Here is a 24,605-nt window from a genome sequence, read left to right on the forward strand (position 1 = left end):
AGGAAAAGATAAAGTAAGGTGTAATGAGCAGCAGGGTTTGTAGTGCCTGTGATGAATAACCTAAGACACAATTTTCTCTAGGCTTCTAGATAAGGAGGGTGAGTTCTTTAAAAGTGACACAGACTTTTTTTGGAACACAAGTTTGCTGGCAAAAGAGTGACTGTGAAATTGGGACACTGTTGTCAGACACCATGGAAGACAAGCTGGAGGACAGCGGGACAAGTGCATAGGCATAGCCTGGAAGTGCAGCACAACAGTAATTGCAGCATCAGGTTAGAAACATGCTATGCCAAGTACACACACAGGAGGACCAAATGAATACACAGTGGAGGCCTGTCTCTCAGCATCACAGCAGCTACTTTTTTCCCACCCCAGGTGGACACTTCACACACAGCTTAACACCCATCCATCACTGAAGTTATAATGCAGGATGAGGCCAAGTAGTGCTTCTTTGTGGCAATGAAAGACAAGCTGCAATATGCGAGGCTCAGATGGAACAGAAGGAAAATAAGTTCTGCCCCAGGAGAAGAGTGTAATTGTAGAGTTCAGAGATGTGGTGACAACCTCCATCATTGGTAGTCATCAACTCTTGCTTCTACAAGGTCTCAAGCAACCTGACCTGGCTGAGAGGCCACACCTGCTTGGAGCAGGAGTGGCCAGAGATGTCATGCCTAAACTTCCCTATGACTGTATAGTGATCTGATCCCTATGACTGTATAGTGATCTGATCTGCCCTGCCCTCTATGTGTGTCTGGCATCTACCACAACACACCTCAGGAAACAGCTCAACCATTTTACTTGTACCTCTTATCTTTTGAGTGGATGCCTATATCTACAAATAATTGGAACAGCTCCCAGGCTGTGGGGCTATCACCTTCCATTAAAAAAAAAAAAAGGCTTAGTGAACATGTTTTATATAGGCTTTCTGGTGTCTACTGACAAGGAATGGGGTTCTGCTTTCAAGTCTCACTTGGAACAAGGGCTGATCACAGTAGGAGTGGGGGGGTAAACCAAGGCAACATTAACTCGCTCGCTGCCATTCTTGGGACAGATGATCTCTGTCAATCCCTCTGGTCTCGGCTGACTCAGTAGTTCTCCTGTGAACAAGGGAAAAGAATGACAACATTTAAGCATCAAGACTGTTTTGATTTTAACATATCTTTCCCCTTCTCCTCACCAAGTAAATATCAGTGACAAATGCAAGTGAGCACTGTAAGAGGACTTACTGGTCCTGTAACCCAAGCAGGTCTAATCCATGTAACCGTGGTGAATGTCCTGGTGATTACAGCTTGGAGACCTGCTCCACACAAACGTAACAACTGCCATCTTCACTGTCTCTGCTTTGAATCACTGCACAGAGAGCTCCTTAGAGATTCAGGGCATCTAGATGGAGTCTTATGAGAGAGCAGGTTTAGGAGTAGGTGTTTTAATTAGGCTTTGGAGGCAGACAGGATCCAGAATCACAGAATGTTAGGGGTTGGAAGGGACCTTGAAAGATCATTGAGTCCATCCCCACTGCCAGAACAGGATCACCTAGAGTAGGTCACACAGGAATGCATCCAGGTGGGTTTTGAAGTTTACTTTCATTATCTGTGAAAGGGAAGAAGCTGACCTGTAGCATCAGCAGGAAATTGGTAGACAGGGAAAGATACAGATAAAAGCCCTTCTATTCACATCTGCATATTACAGCAATCCACACCCACAAAGCTACCCAAAGAATAAACTTTTGGTTCAAGCACAAAGATGCAAAAAGAATCCTGCCAAGATCACCTTCTTTGCTTAAAAAAAAAAACAAACCAAAAAACCCACAAAAAAAACCCAAACAACCACAAACAGGAAGAAGCTGGTTTGAAAGTACTGCCACAGACATAATTTTTGCATTAGTTTAGTATTTTTCCTCTAAGAAATTCTAGGGAGGAACCTCAAACTAGTGACACCATGGTGGCCCCAAACAATTCTTCCTGTTGCAGCTGTCCAGTCATTGCTCCAGTACTGCAGTTTGTGAGCTGGAGCTACTTAGGAGTTGGAGAGATCCTGCTGTTCTGTGATGGCTGTCCAGATGCAGGATGCCTCTCTTAGCTGCCAGAACAGTATTTAGTAGCAGGTAAAAATACTCATGAGGATTCCCTAACGCCTCTCTCCCTGGATGCACTTGCCACAGCTGCCATGGGACTGCTGCTGTGTCCTGTCAGTGCTCAGGGCCACACTATACTCTGCTGAGCATGCAGATTCCAGCTCCCACCCATCAGCTCTTCCCTAATGGAGGCAGTACCAGCTCTATATTGAGTAAGTAGCAGTGTGGGGCTTTCGCACTGTGTGGTATCCCTCTGCTAAATGAGCTGCGTCAGCTCCGCCGTTCAAGTGCCAAGTTGGCAGCTTCCCACTGCTGGCACCCTTGCAGAATGTAGCCAGGGCAAGACACAGGTCAGCATAGCAAGAGGTGAAAGGCAGGTGCTGAGATGTGCCCAGCTCTGAGAAACACTTCCCCAAAAGCTCTCTCACAGCAACTCAAGTTTCCTCCTGGCTCCATTCCCTACTTGACTGGTCCCAGCAGGGCAGATTCACCAGCCATTGACATGACATCCCCTCAGCATAGTCTAGTCATAGCTTAGACACTCCATAGCACCAGAAGTACCTCTTGAAAACAAATCTGGTAGCAAGTAGGGTATGCTCTCAAAGACACGGAATGGGAGCCTCCATGCCCATTAAGGGTTCAATTCTTCTCTTGAGTGTGCCCACTTCAGTGCCAGACAGCTCTATTCGAGGCAGAGGCACCAGGCCACATCTGGCTTCTGCCAACTAGTTCAGCGACTTTCTTTACAGAGGGAGGCCAGTGGTAAGCAGGCTGTAGTCACAGGTCCACAAAACACTCTTTACCTGTTAATTAAGCAGCCCCTGTGAGCTGTCCTCAGCTCTACTAAAAAACTCAAGGCAGATGGTTCTTGGACTTCCTTACTTTGAAATACACTTGCAACAAATTCCTTTGTTGTTAAAAAAAGAATATCAGGGAAAGAGTGTCTCCCTGTGTCTAGCTGTGATTGACAGGTACCCCAGGAAACCCTTAAAAGTAACCGTGCTTTGAAGAAGTACTGACCAGCCTGTGCAGCAATGGCACAACCAGCCCCATCGTGCCTGAAGACCCTCAGATGCCTTCACACTATCACAGTATCACCAAGGTTGGAAGAGACCTCAAAGATCATCAAGTCCAACCCTTCACCACAGACCTCATGACTAGACCATGGCATCAAGTGCCACATCCAATCCCCTCTTGAACCCCTCCAGGCCTTCCTCTCCTCCTCACAATTTCTCTTCTCACTTTCATGAAAAAGGCAATCTAAAACCTCTTGGTTTTTCCAAATCAAGAACACAGCATTTGGTATCATGAAATCAGAGGTGAGGTCTTGGCAGGGAACACACACGCAGAGCTCCTCTTGAGAGACAGCCCACCTCTGGGACCAGTAATTCCAGTTTGCCCCCATGGGCTGCAATCTGAATTTGCAGTTGGTTTGAATACCTACCCTTGTCTCACTCCCACACTCAAACCTGAAGTGGCAGAGAGGCTTTTAAGCCATGCAGACAGGTCTCCCAAAATCCTGACGGTATTTGCAATTCAAAGTTAAATCTGCAAGGCAGCGTCCTCAATTAGGTGAGCTGTCACACACCGCAACCCGCACCACAGCCCGTCGTGCACAGACGCCACCAGGCTCTGTGTCGCAGTGACTCCCAGGTTTCCGTTCAACCCCAGGTTGACTTCCAAAGCGCAGTGTTGCTAACAGTACTGAAAACAGTGGCTCTGAAAGATGAGTCACAAAATCAGTGTACCATTATGTGCTTTTAAGACAGGGCTAATATTCACTAGATCTTAAAAGAGAGGAATGCAATATGACTGGTCTGTCTGCTGGAGCCTCCATTCCCATTTCCCCACGTCAGGAATTTTTACACGAAGATTTCTCAAGCAGAGGAAATGGCTGCAGGGTAAAACAGATGCCTGATTTGCAGGCAAAGGCCTTCTCACAGATCATCAGTCAGCCATTCTTTGCTTTATGGCAGCCTTCCCCTTTAGGTTGAATGAGGTGCACTTTTTTCCTGAGGCAGTCTAAGCCCCATCCACATCTTCTCCAGCTCTGCTTCTATTTCCTGCTGACATACAGGTTGCTCTCCAGAAGGAAGACTTCACAACTACTCCATAAGATACATCATGCACCAAGTGGGCAGAAGGTCACCTGTGCATCCTTCCTACTCTACCCCTCCTAGCTAGAGGTTGTCCCACTGCTTTTCCGACATGGCATTCTCATCCCTTGTCTTTACAAGCTGCTCACCTCTGTGGCACTAACTCATCACAATTCTAAACCAGACAGGACTAAATCTCACTTTACATCACTTGGTGATCAAAAAAAGACAGTGCAAATCCCACTGCAATATGCAGTCCTCAGAGCTGTAACACACTGGCATTGAGACACTGCTTGGATGCAACTCTCCAGGCCCGGAATGTCTTGGAGGTTTCCAAAACCTTATGTTTTTATTCAGAAATTATTCAAAATGCAGAAAATTAGAAATATTCAGGGCTGCAACAGGGTGGGAAAGAGAAGATCAAATGAAGTATTGCACTAATACAACAGAAAAAGCCAAGTGCTTGGGGTGCAGTGGTGTTTGCTTGGTGTAACTGCTACGTTTAAATGCAGCTAGGGCAGCAGACATCTGCAGCACTTGTTCTGCCCATAGCCAGGCTGTATTTTGATAGCACATTCCTTCACGAGCATGTCACTAATTTTACTGGAAACCTCAGTTCTGCCTGCGACCTCTAAAAGGCTGCCCGGCAATTGAACACACACAAACCATGACATTTACTCTTGTCTTGATGTGGCCTTGGTTTTAACGTTAACTTCCACAGAAGCCACTAAGATTTTAGCCAAAACAACAACTACTTTGTTGAAAAGCTAAAGACTAACACAGTTGAGTTTTGGAAGAGTTAGCCAATCTTCCAGGAGACAAATTTGCATTACTAAGATTAGTCATCTGATTTAGGAGCATGAGGCCCATTTGCAAAGGCACTTTAATGCTAAGTACTTGCTGAACAAGGCCTGATTTTTAGATGCATCTATGTTCCAGTTTGGGTGATAACAAAAATGCATCCATCAAGCCTGGTTAAAAGCATCTGCAAACAGATAGCAGATGCTTTAGGAGATGCTCCTTTGCTGCCTCTATTTACAATGGCACAAGTGGTTGGAGGAGTTGCATCTGTCCCGTGACCACTCTCCTAGAATTCTTGCACAGGTATCCACAACTGGGTAAAATGTGCTGTACAGCAAGATAAGGCTGAGATACAAACACACCCGGTCATGAAACTACCACAGTTGGTTTTGGCTGCAGAATAAGCCAGTTTGTAAACTCTCCCAGGCAGATGGGCTGAGTCATGATGCCCACACCATTTAAAGGAAACCTGCTACACACAGGTGGTCATAGGCAGACAGGAACAAACCTTCATCCATGCCCTAGAAGGGTTTGTCTCCTCTCAGCATTAGCCAGATTACATGAAGGAGGTATTTCTATGTGAGCAAGATATTCATGAATGACCATGTTTTATCCAAAAACAGACACAGGCATGACCAACTTTCAGCTACTTGGGCTGGGTTCCTGGGCCAGGCTGGTGCCTGCCCCATGAGGATAACTGCATATGCCAGACAGAGCTCAACTGTGCACTCAGGGCATGAGGAAGACACTTCTACTGCCATGTATGCCCAGGAACCAGAAAAGTGTCAGTGTACAATTTTTTTGTCAAGCAGAGTTAGGCACATTATTCTCTCTGATTTACTGTGATTAGGGGAGAGAGGCCTTCCTGAGAGCCCATGCCAGCAACCAGACCCATGCATGCTGCAAAGCACACTTCTCTGCCCTTTAGGAAACACCCATGATATGCCAAATACCCATGACAAATCAGAAAGCTAGGAGGGAAGCTGACAGCAAGGAAAGTGAGTACTTGCAGGAGTATCCAGTTACTCCATGCTGGCAGCCAGACAGGGCCAGCTGTAAGCCTACTTGGCAGTGCAACAGAAAGATTTTGCATGCAAAGAGGAAAATCCCACCTGGACCATTTGCCTTCACACAGCTCCCACTGCCACGGCTGTGTGAAGTGGCACAAGGCTCCCTGTTCACGTGTCAACAATTTGCAGCAAGGGCGCAGGTGAGACTGCTATGTCATCTTCCTGCTCCCAGCAGAAATAGTATCAGCCTGATGGTGCTTTTCATTTTCAGGCTATCATTCCTGCTCTCAGGATCCAGGACAATCAGCAGACTGTGGATAAGAAGGATCCTGGCCCTGGTTCTGTGGTGCTACTTCTCTCTCTTCAGCCTGCTTGGGCCTGTGACACTCCTCTGCTTCACACAGTCTTACCTCCTTTCACCCATGCAAAGAGATTGAGGTTGGAGAAGTTACAGCTTCTCTGCCTGGCTGTTGTTTTGAGCTTCAACAGCTGGAGCACTTAAACTCATGCTGATTCTATGACAAATTTGATCTAATTGTGTAAGAGCCACATGCAGAGATTCCCCGCTCTGCTGCAAGCACAGACAACACCCTCACACACTGGGACCTTGCAGCCAGCTCTACAGTAGATGAGAAATCTACCAAGAATCTTGGAAGAAGGAGGGGGAAGAAGATAGTGTCTCACACCAAGCCTGGTTCTACTCCACCCCATTTAAATCTCATCTTTCCCACTCTACATGGATGAAATGAGTGGGCTGCTTCCTGCAGATGTTGCTGCACACAATGCACAAGGTCATTCTCAAGCACTGCGCACAGAAAATACTGCTCTATATTGTCATGAATTTTTAATATGCTCCTTGCAGCGCTGCCTGCATCTCACGCACAAAAACATTACCCAGCAAGTCAGACCTCCACGCTTTCCTTGGTTTATTTCTGGAATCCTGAGTGACCCTATCTACTTGGCCTGTTTGGAGCTGAAACCTCCAAGTTAAAACTTGATTTTCTTCTCTCTGGAAGCTACTTCCCTGGCTAAAAACACAGCAAAAATAAAGAAGCTGATAGCAGAGACATCACAAAAGGGAATAAAGTACAATGAAATCCACATTACGAACAAGAGTTTTGTGAGCTTCCTATTGCAGTCCTGGTTAAAGAAGCTTAACTCTAGCAGACAAAAACAACAACAAAAAGCTCAGCCTGTAAAAGTGCCATAGTGGAAGAGACCACTGTGGAATATAGCTACAGAAAATAAAAGGTCTGTTGGTAAGCAGGCTGGTGAGCAGAGACATTCATCACATACAGCATGTGCTCAGGAACCAATCAGCCTGCAATTAAATATAGTTAAAAAAAAGAAATGGAAGGGTTAGAAACAAAAAGCAAAGCTTGTTCTGGAAATGCAGAGTAGGAAAGGTGGTCAGTTGCAAGGTGAAGGACCAAACTGCAGAGATGAGTCCCCAAGACCAGAAGCTGCTGCAGAGAAACTGATATGGAGAGCAAGGAAGAAGGTTAGAGCTTCCATAGTTACACAAAAGGAACTGATGGCAATTTGCCATTTCTTCTTTGAAAGGTTCAAGACCAAAAGTGCCAGCAGTAACACCTTCCTTGAATACATTGCGCTCATCTATGGGTACTCAGCTCCACTCTGGAGCATCACAACTGCCAGAAGGGCAGGCCCAACCTTGGCACTGCTGGCTGGCCCAAGCACCAGAGAGCTTTCCAGATCCTGTGTTCACAGTATCATTTGCCTTTCAAGCCAGATCCTCACCTCTATGCCTCACAGCTCTGGATGTGGCCATGTATGTGAATTACCTTGAACCTTCTCTCAGCTGGCTGCACAGGAAAATATTTCCCCAAGACTCTTAATTGATGCCAGATGACAGAAATACAGAACAACCTCCATTGTGGATCCCTGGAAACAGGCAGGAGCGCTTTTCAACTTGGAGCTGACAGTCTAGGTCAAGTTTCACGACCTAGAGCTGCATTTCCCCAGGGTGGGAATCCCAGATCTGCTGCAGAAGCTTCACTTTGCTCAGCTTGTTACAAACAGCTCTTGCTACCAGAACAGATCACTCTGCACTTCAGTTCCTACCCAAGGAGGCTACCAGGCTTATCACCCTGGCAAGAAGCCAAGGACCATGCCAAAGGGTGAGGTGCCCTGTGAGGCCTGACCAGAAGACAGAGAGACAGAAGCTGTCCCTGGCAATCACTATCTCTAATTTTAGCCACTCAGGGGAGAGGTCACAGAAACACCAGCTAGAGACTGGAAGGCTTAAGGGCGTTAAATATGCTACTTCTTCCCCAAGTCATGACAGGGTCAGCTAGCTCTTAACTCCCTACTGTCACAGCAGAAGAGGACATCGACACACCTTCAGTGACTGCAAAAGCTCTGCTGAAGGTTTTGGCACCAGACCAAGTGTACCTGTGGGCAGAGAAATTTGTGTGGGATGCAGTTTAGATGCTCAACTCAGCAGCTGAAGGAGGGTAATTATTAAAATACCAATTTCCATCTCATCCATGGATTTTCCCCAACATGAGTTATTTGACATCCCTCACCAGTGTGGTGGTACAAGGTTTCCCAGCATGAAACTTGGCAAACTCCATGGTTGTCCCAACATATGAGTTAATAATCCTTTTCTTAGGCACACAGAAGTTAATTACAGTTAGAACTGCAAAAGCAGTTAAAAGCAAAACATAGAAGCCCCCACATTCTCCATACCTCACGACTCAGTGCTTCCTATCAACATGATCACAAACTGGAATGGAGAAAGCAGTAGCAAATAATCAAAATAACTCTAGGAGCAGTCATGAAAGTTTGAGCCCTTCCGTTTCATTCTAACAGCATGAAATAAACAGCTTAGAGAAATAAAGAATGGTGGACAGCTACCTAATTCTTAAGCCAGTGCAAATAGCTGATATACTACCAGTATGGCCACATGATGCATGCACCATCTCTCTCCTCTTTCCACAGCTCATGAAATACTGATCATAGAGAGCACTTATGTCTGGTAACACTGCCATTTGAGCAAGAGACTTGCCATGAGGAGAGAAGACTGTGGCTTTTGATACCAGCAGCTCCTCCAAAAAAAGAGGGAGGGCAAACATGGTGCCATTTCTCCACTCTGTCCCATCAAACTCCATTTGAAATAGTATTTCAGCATAAGCTAGCTTCCCTCGTTCCAGCTTCAGCTCTACCTGTTGTTGGCCATTCCAACTTTACTCTCCCTGCGCAACAGGGAAGGTGGAAGCAAACCACGTCCACCCATGAGTAACAAGAGCAGGGGCTGGAGAAAGGAAGTGACCAAAGGGAACACACAAACAGCAGAGCACATGGGCTCAGGAAATGAGAGGGAGCACTGAGGAAAAGTTGAAATAGAAAACAAAGATGGTCCAAATTGCTGAATGTCTTGCTGCCCTTCTAAGATCTAAAAAGCTCCTTGAATTAGCAGATTGCAACACAGCACTTTCAGATGACTGCAATACGAAGGCATGAAAAATTGATTTGCTTCATTAACATTTTAGGACCTTATTAGCTGTAATGCAATTGACTGTCAAGGCATTTTAAGGGAGAGTCACAGTGTAATGAGCTCAGTGTGAATTATCCTCATGCCAGAATAGAAACAGGCCTATCACTGAATAACCAAACCCAGAATCTACCTTTTGGTTATTTTCAATTCCACCTCTTCAGCCATATATGCCATGAGCGCACTCCCATTCTGCCAAGGCAAGACACCAGCTGGAGAGAACACTGCCGACAGCCTTAATCTGTCTGGTCTCACCCAGTAACAACAAGGCACAATTGCACACAGAGCATCCACCCCAATGCTAGACACCACCAGCTGCAGCCAGTCCAAATGGCAACAATTCCCACTGGCCCTGAGCATACCTTTCCAAACATTAATTACATAGCTATTACACTCCCATCACAGAGGAGATGCTGAGCTTTTTCACCCAGATGATTAGCATGATACAGGTCCCACTAAAGGAGAAAAAATGTAATTAAAACATCAGGACTGATCAGCATCCTGCCAGTCCTGGTTCTCTGCTGCATTTGGGTCACACCACATTAATGATTTGCCCTAGGACAAATCAACCCTTGTGTTAGTTGGGTGTGCTTAAGAGAACTCAGTCCCATGGCTTTCCAGCTTTATGTAACTGATGAGGCAGGCCCGAGTCTCAGCCTGCCCCTCTGCTAAATTTAGAGAATTGGGCAAGTCTGCAAGATGTTTTCCCCTCACAATAGTTTGGCTGCAGCACTGCACCCAGAACTGGCTGATCATTTTTATGCTTGCTTCAATACAAGAACTGGGAAGCTGGTACGTTTCCTAGCCCCTGCAGGTACTGAGCTGCACTCAATTAAGAACTGACACAGGCAAAACTCCCTGTTGCAACATGCTGTATATTCAAGAAGCTCACAAATGCTTCACGAAGAAACTGCTCCAGCAAGTGGCAAAGAGTCTTTAACTATTACTGATGAAACAATCCCAGTGAAGACGACAACCAAAGGCTCTGAGAACATCTGGGACATTTTTTTTCCCCTCAGATGGCTTGCTCCTCGCCCACAAGATGTCCATGCATGTCACAGCTGAAGGCAGGACTGGCTATGCAGCCCCTCTTCTCAAATAATTGTTCAGCAAAGTCCATCTGGGGAGCAAGAGACATGCAGTTCCCCTTGGAGCAGATTTTTACATTCTGCTACAATGCTTTTGTTTGTTCTGGGGTTCTGTTGCTTGGATTTTTGTTTGTTTGTGGGTTTTTTGGTTTGGGGGTTTTTGCTTGTTTGTTGTTTGTTCTTTTTTAACTGACTTGCATTTTGCCAGCCAAGAAAAATGTGAACAAACCAACACACATGTATATATGCTGTCCAACAGATTTCCCTGGGATTAGATAAACTCCTCCTTGGATAAAAGTAACTTGGCTCCATGAGTTACTGCTGCCTGAAGGTCATTCCAAGGCTTCAGCATGTTCAGCAAATTGAACTGGAGAAAGCTGTCTTTTCAAACCTGCATGGTAAGCATTCTCTTTCAGATCATTTAAGGCAAGACCCATGTGCTATACTCCTCTATAAAGCTATTTTGTTTTAAAACTCTTCCCTGTTCAGCAAGAGGACCACAAAGCCCACTTCAGCAAAAGAATGATTACTAATTTTTTTTCTCCATCACCATTGACTAGTCTAAGCAGCAAAGTTTAAATGCCAGAAGTCCTGCTCAGGCTCAAATGTTAGATCAAGTAAGCATTTTAATTGTTAACTGAGCCAACTTGAACTTATGCCTACTCAACATGACTTTCTGCTGGAGCCACTTTACTGTGGAATTTGACCTATGCATGTACATCATAGTATTACTCTAGACTTGCGCTTAATTAGAGAAAAATGCCTCCTTGGTACTTCTCCTACAAAGCTACCCACATCCTGCTATTTAATAACTAACACCACACTACACACTGACCGCAGGTATGGCTTCACCTGAGCAGGAGCCTGCAGGATCACAGAGGTACCCTTAATTTTAAGGTCATCATTTTAGCTTACTTCTCTGGATATAATTTTTTTCCTTCACACTGAGGTTTCAGTGGCACATCCTCAGGTCAAGTACTTCTTCCTTGGGAGACAGATTTGTGTGAAGCTATACAGATGAAATAAGAGGAGCAGAGAACTGAGGGTAGGGCCAACTCTGCTCTTGGTCTCAATAAAAGCATTGGTAGTGCACATTTCAGTGCCCAGGCAACACCTCCATGGAGCCCTGAGCCTGAGTTGCCCTACATCCACCAACAGAGGCAGAGAACTGATTTTGGTTTAAAATCTCCATTTGTTTGGTGTTAAGATATTTTTGTTGTTAACAAAGTTGCTGTCTTTGAAGTCTGCTAGCTTTGCACTGCTCAATGGTCAGGAACAAAGCTGTCTGTCCTCTTACTATTAAGAGATTACACTTGTCCCCTTTTCCAGAGCAGATGAGAACTATTATTTTTCCTTCAATGATTCCTTGGCATTTCCAGTAATTTTAACTATTCCTCTTTGAATCCTCTCATTCCCTAATATTCAAACAGGTAACTAAACTGCTTACAAAGACCTTTTCCCCAAGGAAAAGAACTTGTGGATTTAACATTATGCTGGTTTACTACCTCTGCTAGAAACAATTTTTACTACTTCTTATTCTTCCACTGGAACACCTGTCAATGGTAAGTCATAGGAGTTCAGAAACTATAGCTTTGCTACTTCACTTCTGCAGACTTCATTGCCTGCTAAAAGCCATCTAGTCTGGCATTCTGAGTGCGCAACAATAAACTGCAGCATCTATCTTTGCCATTTAAAAACCCTCACTTTTACAGCAGTCATGTTTGCCATGGGGCTGTGAGGAACTCAACCTCCCAGGGAGGTGGCAGCATTGCCAGAACAGCGTTTCACTCCTCCACCTCCTCCTTCCCAGGAGCTGCCTGCTCCACTTTGGGACTCTGGGACACAACTGAACTCCTTCCTGACCCCCCATTTTCTTCAGGCAGCTTTCCACCAGAGTAGTAACTCTGAGGTACTTACTGACCAGTGTCATTGTAACACAGTGGTTGCCTCTTCCTCAAGTGTTTCATTAACACACCTGAACTGCAAGATAGGTGGCTCTCCTCTGGATGTGCCCAGCACCAACTCCCTCAGAGGGATCTATCTTGGGATGATAAAGAGGGAGCACAAGCCAGAACGAATAAAAAAAGCCACCTCTTCCCTCTACCACCACCAAAAGTTTGTTCTGCTTGTCTGTTTGTTCAGAGAAAAGAGACCTACTGGCTGCTTCTATCTGCATGCGAGGATTTTGCATGCTTGGTGACAGGGTAAGCATGTACAACAGCTCCAGACTTCACCAGCAGCCTTCTGGGAGCCAGACACAGGCACCAGTGTCCCTTCTCTGTGATCTGGTTCCCACACCTGCCTCAACCTCCTGCATTTTTTCTTAATCACACAAGTCAAGCAAGCAGTCCTCCCATCAAGGCAAAGCCTTATTAAAAAGGACTTCTGATTAAAAAGGAGTTTTAAATCCTTTTGTAACAACAACTGGATTATCTGCATCACACTGCATTACGCAACTAGGGATAAAAGCAGCACAGAGCTAGAGTGACAAAAATGTTGTCTTCAGAACAGCCACATCTTTGTGGGCAGCTCCTGGTTCTGCCACTCACCTGTAAGGCTCAGATGGGGCTGAGCACACAGTGTATCTCAGAGAAGCAGAACTACGCACAAGGTTCGGATGACACAACAGCCACAGAGCAGAGGCAGGTTTCTGACCTGGCTTTAAACCAGAGGTGCTGTTTCAGGAGAACACTACAGTTAAAAACTTCAAGAAACAGGTAAGAGTGAGAAAACACTGACCTGGAGCCTAGCCAAAGTTCTGCCATTAAACATAACTTATCATGCCAAACTGGCCATGAACTAGAGGCTGGACAAGAACTGCACTCAATCTGCCCAGCCTCCCTACAAAGGTGACACTGCCAGCATCCACCCTGCCATCCAAGGTCAGAAGCAGCCCTGCAGCAAGCCAGCAGCAATGATGCTCTGCCTGCCCTGCCTGAAGACACGCACCCATGCTTGCAGCTGCTGTCTTTTAACAAGTGCATTTTCAGCATCTGCAAAGTGCTGTGACAGAAATCCAAGCCACAGTCTCAAGAGTCAGTCTACTGCACTCCCCCAACCAGCCCATCAAGTACCTCCTCTCATCATACCTTCCTCAGCCCAGTGTTTTGAGGGGATTTTTTTGGTTTGTTTTTTTTTAAAATCAGATCCCTGTGTGAGTCACTAAACTTAAGCATGGTCTTGACTTGTTTGGCAATATTTTCTTACCATTGTGTTTAGCTTCACCAAAGGTACTCAAAAATGTGCCTATGTGTACGTACCTAACATGCACGGCTCTCTTTTGTTGTAGAAGAAAGATGTGATTTATTTCAAAGAAGGACAAGGAACAAGTTGAAAATAAAAACACCTTTAAAAGCTTCATAGTAGCTTTCTGTTACAAAAGAAAACAGGGAAAAGTACTTTTTTTTGATCCCAAAGAAGGTTCCCAAACTTTTATTTCATCCACAAAAAGTCTTTACTTTGGCTGAGCCTCTGAAGCACAACTACATTGTTTAGGAACAGCTGCACACAAGACTGGACTCTTGATAATTTATTTCAGCACCTGATTCTAGGAAGGCTCCAGGATGACCACAGCATCCACTAGCTGAGCTATATGCTCATGCCAGCATTAGTTCAGATCTTGACAAAATCCAGTGATGGTCACCTTGGAGTCTGCAGGGCTCCCTCTGGGCACATGCACACTCTTCTGAGAATTTACAAGCTTTTCACTAAAGCTAGCATGAAAATGTCACCAATACTGAATCACCAGCTTCTCCTTCACCAGCATGACTGAAGACTCCCTGCTCAACCCTCCTGACAGTGCAGGTTCAGGCACACAGATCTGACTCAACTTGTTAGTGGAGACAAAGGATTCAGGAGGTTCATTCTCTATGTTGCCCTCTACCACCGTCACAGAGCTAGGCAAAAGCACCTGGAGATGACTCAAGTTCTAGAGGAAGGCTCCCATCACCTCCATCTTCCTCCATTCAAATGTTTCTGCACAACTTTCCACCAGAAACTTTAAAAAATGTAAAAATTCTTGCTCAGCAGCTAGCCAGCAAGCAATGACACTTCTTCCCAAAGTCCCATTTGTCTGCCTTCAGTTACATCACAGTGTGAAAGCTGCAAGGGGATGTTTGGAGATGAGTCAGAATGCAGCTGAAGCAGAGCAATCAGCTATATTAAACCATGATCTCAAAGCTTCAGAGGCAGCTTTAACAAAGGAGGTAGCTTTTAAGAAAAACAGACAAAAAAATCCCCAAAACCAGTAAAAAAAAGTTTGAAAGCCTGAACTATAGGTTCCTGACACCAACAGCTCTTGATGCTCCAATAGGGCATGATTACAGCAGTGCATCTGCAAGCCTGGAATAGTTCAATTCTAGTCTATAACAAAGTACAGGGAAAAGAAGTTCATGTTAAGGAGATCTGTGAAACCAGAGGCATGACTGGTTCCTACACAAACCTCAATCGTGCACGCAGCTGCCTCCCTACTTGAGTGCCAGTGAAGCACCATCTTCCCTACACTATCCTCCTAGAATCTGGATGAAGGGGAGATGGGGGTGGGGGTGTGGCACTACAATCCAGCACCACCGCTACTCACTACACCTCCAAGATGCTCAAGAATTTAACTGCTATCAGCATAAAGGGCTTATTGCTACCTTTTTACACAGAGCTCCGAGCCCCTGAGACCCTCTGCCAAGCAGAGAGGGCTTCAGAGAGCCAAGCAGGCCTGCCCAGGGGCCCAAACACAAAGCTGGCACAAACTCAGCATGAGCAGTCTGCCCTCAGAGCCCTGAAGCTGCAGCACTACTGCCATACTTCACAGAAGCCAATGTCTACCTTTACATTGTAGCCATCGCTTAGTGCCCAACCAAAGGAGATTAAAGCTGTTCCTTAGGAAATATAATAGTGACCATGAAATGCTGTGTCAGACCACAGGAGAGGGGAAGCTCTTTTTTGATTGATTTCCTGAGTTTTACCTGCTTTGATAAATCAGAGACATTTGGACACAAGAATCTGCCATAGCCAGTGTGTGCATCCTTATCCAAAATAAAAGCACCAAAATCTCTCTCAGACACAGCAAGAGCCTGCTCAAAAAGGATGATGTAGAGAAATGCACAAGGACCTGAAAAACTCATCTGGTTATGCAACACATGTAAGTAGGCCTGGAGCTTGCTGCTGACTCCCTGGTTTGGAAACCTGCCACCAAGCATATTCAACCCCATCCAGCAGTTCTGCCTGTAAAATACAGCTGCACCCAGCAAGGGGGTAAGAACCACCATGCAGACCTCCCCTTGATGCAGCAGCACAGACATTATAAGCGAGATAAGTCTGTACCTCTCTTGCCTCTCTCCCAGACTGGGATGCCTCAGCATCATGGAAAGAGGTCTGCCTGCTTGCTTCTCTCTAGACACAGGATGATGGCTTCCTGAAGATGCATGTCTAGATGAGTCTTCCTCAGGGAAGTCAAATCATCCAAAGGAATACCTGGGGACTGCTTTAAGCCAACATTGATCATCCCAGCTCTCCCTGCTATCTCCTGGTCGGGTTGACCAGTGATGCAGGGGTGGTGCAAGATGGAGTAATACAAAAGGCATAATGGTGGGACAGAGGATGGCTGAGAGCCCACACCAAGGCAGAGTGGAGGACAAGCCAGCAACTAGACTCTCAACCTACAGCGCTCTTACAAAACAGTTTGGGCCCAGGAACAGCTCACCATTGAGTAAAAGTTTGGCACCACACAGCTGTTGTTCAGTCTCACACCAGTTTGTCTGGAACTACAATTCCCCATGCCCTTGGGCAGCTCCCAGGTGAGTCTGCAATTTGCAAGACATCTTTCAGACGACAGATTTCCCAATGTGTGCTGGGCAGCTTAGCTTCCTCCTTACCATCTCTTCTGCTCCGGCTCCTATGAATCCCATCATGACTAAATTCTCCTGCAAAGGAAGGTCTTTGCTTCTGTGAGCCACTCCCTGCTCTACAGAGAAGACAATGAGGAAGGCTAAAGGGAACTAGACACCTAATTACAAAAGGAAGGTGGTATCTAACTTTTGGAGCTGCCCCATGTCCCCTTAGCTCCGATATAGACAAGGCTCTAGCTGCTCATCCCTCTTTGAAGAAAAAAGAAATCAATTTGGCATAAATACTTTGAAACATTCCCTATCACACACTGCATTAAATACAGCTGCATCTCATTATCTGTTGAAGATGTAATCCTGAAAAGTGCAATGGTTAGCAGTTATGCTGGTTTTTCCCCATAATGTAGGAGAGAAGAACATGTGTACAGACTACTGAGTTACACACTAGGGGAGGCTGAGTGAGTTAAACACTCATAAATACAGAGGGAGAGGGGGAAAGATAAAAATGCAAGTATCAGGAGGATCAATATGAGATGAATGCTTTTCAGAATGGATCACTATCCCATTTTTGGGTGCTTGAAAGCAATGAAAATTTAACTGTTCATACAAACTGTTCACACCACACATTTTGTGCCTATGTACTTCAGCTCTCTGCATTAATAATGTTACCCATTCAGAGAATTGCTTCCTGCCCATACCTGACTGCTTCACCTAAGCAAGAGGCCACAGCAAACAAAGTAAAGTACTAAATGGTCAGCAATGACAGCTAGCGATGCAGCTGGGTGCCACTGCGCCATGCAGCACTCATGGTCTGTGCTGCAGCGTAATTTTGCAGTTCTCTTGTTTCCACCATAGTATTTAGAGGCCACAGGACAGAGCCACATCCCTTCTACTGCAGGTAGACCACCCTCCATTTGTTGGTCATGTAGCAAGGGGCCATGCCAGCTACAAATATACCTTTTTTGGGCTAGGTTTAGGCCAAATCAGCCTCTCTAGAAGTCCTCTGTTGTCAGCTCTTCATAGATGCAAAGGCACCAAATGTGTTGCAGATGTCTCTCAAAGCCAAGTAAGACCCAGCCACCATGTTCACCTTCAGTATTTGTAAATGGTTTTGTTTCATGTGGCAGGAACAGCAGCTAGGTAAACAGGAAGTAAATTATGTCAAGCACCTCTATCAAGACAAACTGCAGATTTTTGTTCCACGGAAGGTCATAACCAGCCCTACTCTGCTACAGAGTAGGACCTTTCCTTTATCACATGCCACTGCTCTACTGTATTGCTGGGTAGGAAAAACACCTGCCCTAAATGTTAGGGAGGTGTTCCAAGGGGAATTCACAGCACAGAAACTGGAGAGTTACTATGTACAGATCCTTCAGGAGACAAGTATTGAGCAGAGTCTGCCACAGTTTTGCTTTCTTTTAGGACAAACCCCTACAATGTTAATTTTACAACCAATCGCCTTGCAGCATGAGATCCACAAACCCTGTCCTACAATTGTTGCTCCTTTGTTTCACACAGTATAACTAACTAAGGTTGGAAGAGACCTCGAGGATCGTTGAGTCCAACCTATCAACACAGACCTCATGACTAGACCATGGCACCAAGTGCCACGTCCAATCCCCTCTTGAACACCTCCAGGGACGGCGACTCCACCACCTCCCTGGGCAGCCCATTCCAATGCCGAATGACTCGCTCGGTGAAGAACTTTCTCCTCACCTTGAGTCTAAACCTCCCCTGGCGCAGCTTGAGACTGTGTCCCCTTGTTCTGGTGCTGGTTGCCTGGGAGAAGAGACCAACCCCCTCCTGGCTACAGCCACCTTTCAGGTAGCTGTAGAGGGCAATGAGGTCACCCCTGAGCCTCCTCTTCTCCAGGCTAAGCAACCCCAGCTCCCTCAGCCTCTCCTCATACGGCTTGTGCTCAAGGCCTCTCCCCAGCCTTGTTGCCCTTCTCTGGATACGTTCAAGTGTTTCGATGTCCTTCTTAAGCCGAGGGGCCCAGAACTGGACACAGTACTCAAGGTGCAGCCTAACCAATGCAGAGTACAGTTTCATTCCTGTTATGCCATAACAGGGAGAGCCAGAAAACTCTACAGCAGGTGATGGGTACCAAGCAAAGGAGAAAGGAGGGACCTCTGCCAGAACATTCTTTCATGTAACACAAACAAAAATGCTTATCTAAACTGGATGCTTGGCAAGCATCATCCTGAAACCAGGTAAAGGGGGAGATACCCTGGTATCACTTCCATAAGGGTCTTAGAGGGATCACTTAGCCAGGCCTATGAAACCCTGCTAACAAAAGCCCCACAGAAGTCTACTGTCATCTCATTGGCACAATTCAGCATGACCTATATCAAGAGCAACATGGCTCCTTCCTGGAATATTCAAATATTGCCTCAGAGTCAGTGTGTGCCAAAACTGGGCATGCAGCTTGCTTTTGCTTTGAAGGTTACTTGCCTCCAGCATTCAGTTTAGTCTGCCCCTCACAAAGCACTAAGTCTAATGGACTTCCTCACAGAAGTGCCTAGCTCACCTCAAAGCTGTCTTCTGGCTCATGCAGAGCTTGCCATGCTGAACTGCAAATTTAGAATCAATGTTACCTTGTAAAGTCTGCAGGTACTAGCCTAGTTTCACAGCCATCCTCTGGAGTACAACTTAACCACAGCTAAAACTGATAAGTAGGTGTATTCAGCGTGCCTTTGGGAGAAGCACAGAGCTCCTGAGAATGACCAGTAAAAAAAAAAACAAAAGCCCAAATCTGAAATTAAGGTTTTGCTTTAAACCACAGCCACCTCCAACAGTCACAGCTTGGTCTGAACACAGCCTCCAATCCACTGGCCACAGATAAGCCACCCCTAACCATGGAGCTTGCTTAAATCCTAAACCATGCTGCCACTGACCATGTCAGCAACTTGATCCGTGCATTCAGGACCAAGCTTTAGCCAGAAAAAAAACCCAAAGTACAATATGACCAGCCTCCAGCAGCCTCTGGGGCAGAACCATAAGCCCTCAATGACAGCCCAGCTGAACACCCCAAATTAAATTTCTCCCAAAGTCAACTAGACAGTTATTTCACAGGTCCTGAACTTCCCAGCTGGGGTTTTTACATCCGATTCCCAACAATGAAACATCTAGAGGACAAATCTGTCTCAACAGCTCATCTGGAACAAAAGCTGCATCCATACTGGTGATCTTCCCATTACAGTCTGTAAACTACATTCATTTAACAGCTTCTAAAAATGCACAACCTCCTCAACTTCTGTACAAGACAGCTCCCTCATGCTGTAGTCACTACAGTCCCATCAGCAATCCTGCTGCAAGCAAGGATATCACCGCAGAGCAGACCAAGGAGGCACTCCTATAATCTAGCTTCATTGCTTTGTCAGATACAGGTATGTTATCAGCTAGCCAAAAGCACATTGTTTTCAGCAGCAGGAGTTTGGTCATTGTAATTGACATGGTACCACAAGGATTCCCTCCCCACTCCTCATCCCTACAAGGCACTCCCTTAAGTAGCACATCCTAAAATTGTCATTCCACGAGCTCACCTGAGAAGAGGTGACCTTACTTGACACAAACCAGCCTGCTTATTCTCACAGCTGCCCACATCTGTGTAAGGAAGCACAAGTACCACAAGCAAGGAGAAGGGGGTAAAAGGAAGTAACCATACTCTGAAGGCTTCCAAGAACTCAAATCTGGCACAGAACCATACCACCAGAAGTACATACACACAGCAGGAAGTAAAGCATGTTTCATGACATCTGTATCCACAGCATGCTGAAACAGAGCAGAAACCAGTACTCATGTAATCAGTTGACTTTGAGAGGTAAAAACCTACTGTAACATTTTCTTACCGTAACAGTCAGTAGTTTTTAAATAGTTCTTATGCTCAATACCAAAGATTCTTTATTTCATTGCATCTCCTTTGCAGGTCATTTCCTGCAAAGTTGAATTACAGTACACCTCAGGAGGCACAGTCCCATGGCAGCCATCCACCCTGCATATCATACTCTTCCTCTGGCAATTTCTATGCCTCCTCCAAGATCATGAAACATTTGTTGTCCCTTTCCTGAAAGCTTCTTGAAATTAGAGGATGTGCTATCACAACCACCAAGCAAGAGGACATCAAATACATCTTAACATGAAAGAAACCACTGAAAATTCCTGGTGGTAAATAGACCCTGCTTCTACACCATAATGCACAGCAAGTCACACCACTTAGGGTTATCACTTCACCTCTTTAGTAAGCTAAATACAATTAATCAGTACTAGAGCTTCTCTTTTCCTAAGCCTCATTCAGGTTTCTCCTTCTAGATCATCCACGTCCAGTGCTCCCACTCTGCTCAAGCGTCGTCCTGATGTCTCTGATTACAACACAGTACTCTGCTGAAGCCACAGCCTTCAGGAGAGCATGACAACAGCCTCAAAACAGCTGCAGCATCTAGGTTGAAAGTCAGGCAAAAAAAAGACTCCACCTTCAAATGGGGAAAATCAAAGGCTGCTAAATGCTAGCATCAGGCTCTGTAACAAGCAGGTGCTGGTCTACCTAATTTGCTACGGAAAATAACCCCAGCCACTTACAACAAAATGCAAGCCACTTACAAAGAGCAATTAGATACCTGACAACAGCCTTTCATTGAGAGGCAGCTCAGATTTTGGAGCAACTTCTGAGCCCTTCTGATGAAACTAGCCTCACCTGCTTCCTCCTCAGCTTGCAAGACAGTTGACTGCATGATGCATCATGGGATCTTCTACCTCTTCATCTCCTGACTGTACCTCAACCACCATGGGAGTTCACGCTTGCTTTTGATTCCAGAGCAGTGATGGTGAGCATGGCTCAGTTCAAATCACATGAATAAGGTTGCCTACAATTAGGCCACAGAGTCTCATAGAGGAAGTAGCACTATGATACCTCCAACCTGTACCTTAAAAATTACTAGCATCTAATCCTTGTTTCTCCTCACCTTTGATGCAGGAGACAGAGTAGTGGCTTGTGATCTCCTTTCTGTTCAGATACCTTAGAAAGGCAAGAAAGGTAGGTGCAAGACATGCACTTTCTACAGGAGATCTCTACAGTCCTCCAGCACCTCTCAAAGCTCCCCAGTAGTTATGCAGTGTGCTTTTAGAGAGGGGTTGCTGGTGTCACACCCATGGCTCTGTCACATTTTTCATCTGTGAAAACCCAAATCACCTTCTTGTGCTTGTGACAGCATTTTGCCTGTTTTCTGCAACAAAGCCCCTGGCTTTCTTATGGCTGCTTTCATACAGGTAACTTCGTAGGCAAGAATAAAGGAAAATAGCTGGTCAAATGCAATCCTTCCCACTCCAAACATCAAAAGGATTGCGCACCAGACATTAGGACACCTCATGTACGCCACGGTCTGCGTGACCCAGACCCAACCTAGCATGGAACAAGAGAGGAGAGCAGCAGAGCAGTTAGCAGGTGCACACAAAGGCAAGTTTGGAAAATCCAGTCACATTTGTTTAAACAAAGTACATGTGTCTACCATCAGACAGATGGCAAACAACCTCCATCCTTCCATCCAAAGTCACTTAATAGCTTATGGGATATCAGCAACCCAAAAAGCCCTTCAGTCCAGGGGATAAAAGAACATTGCATACAAAAATCACAACATTTCACAATGCCTGCAACAACCCAACTAAGGTCTCATCACCTTAGAGTGATGAACTATCCTTTTTGGCCACTCTAAGCATAGATATACCTCTCTGAGCCTGGTGGGGATACTTCTATTTATCTACAGTGCAAATGTAAAAGAAGAAAAAAAAGTAATTCAAAACATCACTTGTCAGCCAAGCAGATGACTCAAAGCACACAGGTTCCAGCTCAGGTGCCAATTCAGTTACTACTTCACCCAGCCAACAAAGCTGTTTCAAAAGCGAAAACTTCCTGAAAAGGATCCTGTCAAGGAATTTTGTAAGATTTACTCGTTGTTTGTCTGCAATAAACCCTCTGAAAACTGAATCCAGAATTTCAATTTTGAATAACCGTGTCTATGCACAATAGCTTGTTCTTAGGTAATTTCTGTGTACATTATCAATAGAAGTTATAGAGTACATGCAAGCAGGACTGAGAGAAGAGAAGGGGAGAAAAAACAAGGATCAATACTGTACTCCTGAAAAATGAAGTCCCTTCTTTAAAGGGCATTCCAATGAAAACTTTGAGTGACCCAAGAATGCACCATCGCTTTCATGAATGACGACACAGATTGCACAACCAGCGACACAGCCAGACTGCACTTCCATTTTTGAGCATGAATTTGGCAGTGTCCCCACAGAAATATTTCCCTTATTAAGGTCAATGGGCAGCAAAGCAGTTCTTTGGTGCAGTTCTAAAAAGACCACATCCCTGTTTAAGAATTAGCAGCATCCTAACTGCCAGGGATTTCCACTGGAAGAGCTTGCAAAGAAACAGGTATTGCCCTTGCTACGTGTTTTTGTAGCATTAGACGCATCTCTTTCCTACACCGTTTAAAAATGATGCCAACCACAATTTGCTTGCACAAGAGCTGGCTTGGCAGCATGACTTCAAACACACACATCTCCCAAGCCACAAAATCAAGAAGGAAAGATTTTTTGAAAAAGTCTTTGGCTTCACCATTGCTGTTTAGGGGCTCCAAAGCAGTCTTTCCTTTATAGACCAGATACACAGCAAAGACTATTTTACGTTAAATGCACACATACAGGCCAAATGATGGTTCACACTTTTCATACAATCCAGGTTATAGCTGAACTAGCTTAAGGCATCATCCAAGAAGACAAGTAGATTTCTCCATTAATTGCAGCCTTCAGTCACTCTTCAGCATGTCCACAAACAAGCCCTGCCTTTGAAAGGTAGTCATCTTCTCAATATACTCTTCTACCAGCTGCAGTCACATAGCATTCATGGTAAGACAGTCACCCCCTGCCCATGGTAGCAAAGCCCAGCTTCTCCCTTAGAGCTTTGGAAACACTGCAGTTGCCTTTCTATTGGGATGACCACACAGGTGGTGTTCAGAGGCCTGGCATGAAAGCCTCTGCTCCTCCCAAGACTAACAATCACTGCACTGCACACTCACCCTGGCTCCCATGTGAAAAGAATCCTTCCCTAACTCTAAGGAAACACGTAAGGCACAGCCAAGTCCTCTGATTTCAGTACCCCCTTTTATGCTTCCAGTACCCCCTTTTATGCTTCCAGACCTTCTCTGACTGTCACTGGTCAGGAAAGATGTCAATCATCTGTACACAGTCTGGCTCTTCTTCACATTTCACTTCTAAAGCATCATCTGCACAACAGGGAATAAAAAATAAATAAATAAAACATCAGCCACAAACCAGAAAGAGATAGAAGAAAAAAGGCAGATATGCAACTGCAGATTTGAATTATTCAGAAGTTAACCCTTCAGTAGCCACTCATCACACCTGCACATAGAGTTTATTGTCTTGGATGATTTTGGTGGAAGGTTTTATCATTGGCTGGATTTGATTTTTTTCATTATTGTCCTGTGTTTTTAAGGGCTCTATGCTTTTCCTCAGTCTGAGTTTTTCTGGAAAGCAGCTCACGTTGCTCCAAGCACATCAGAAGCAAGACCCAGTATGCAGATACCACTCAGCAACTCACAGCATGGATTCACCCCCACCCCAAGCCCTTACATAAGCTAGCACAGTTAGAGGGAGACGCAATTGACAGAGCCAAGACACTGGCTGAGGAGCAAACAGCAGCTCCTTATTTTCAGGGTGCAAAGAAATAAAAAACAAAAAAAACCACCAATAGAAAACCAACAACTAAAATAATCCCCCAAAACACACCTTATTATTCACATTTGCCTATGAACTAGTTGAGTAGCTTTCTTTAACTCAAATCACCTTTCAGTTCCCTCGCAATTTCAGGCTACCTGCAAATAAAAACATGCTCCAAGGTACTTCAGAGATGTAGGTGTATATATTAAAAAAAAAAAATTTTTAAAAACTCACATTTTTAGAGCACTGTTTACAGTTAAGAGTGCATTTGGATTTCACATAGATTTACACAACAGACCACCTTTTCCACGGCCCCCACTCTCCCCGGAACAAATACAGCAGCAGAGGGAGAAAATAGGCTAGGAAGCAGCACCTGCACTCAAAGTAGAAGAGATGCTGAAGGAAAACACCAGTGACAAAACCATGACTTTAAACGTGACACTTTCAA

General features: G+C 45.2%; 1 protein-coding gene across 3 annotated transcripts in view; it reads right to left on the minus strand.

Moving 5' to 3' along the window:
* MFHAS1 (multifunctional ROCO family signaling regulator 1) overlaps window positions 1-24,605 on the minus strand; it is a 32,607-nt gene that overhangs the window by 3,941 nt on the left and 4,061 nt on the right. For 2 of the 3 annotated variants that reach the window (XM_068137320.1, XM_068137318.1), the window contains exon 2: window positions 971-1,097. In XM_068137320.1, the coding sequence (XP_067993421.1) occupies window positions 971-1,097 (127 nt within the window). Of the gene's footprint in view, window positions 1-970; window positions 1,098-23,617; window positions 23,704-24,605 lie in introns of those variants that run through there. The other variant, XM_068137319.1, reaches the window with a different exon arrangement.

Source organism: Melanerpes formicivorus, unplaced genomic scaffold, assembly GCF_026170545.1.
Source record: "Melanerpes formicivorus ecotype bairdi unplaced genomic scaffold, bMelFor1.0.p_v2 SCAF_4, whole genome shotgun sequence".
Taxonomy (NCBI): domain Eukaryota; kingdom Metazoa; phylum Chordata; class Aves; order Piciformes; family Picidae; genus Melanerpes; species Melanerpes formicivorus.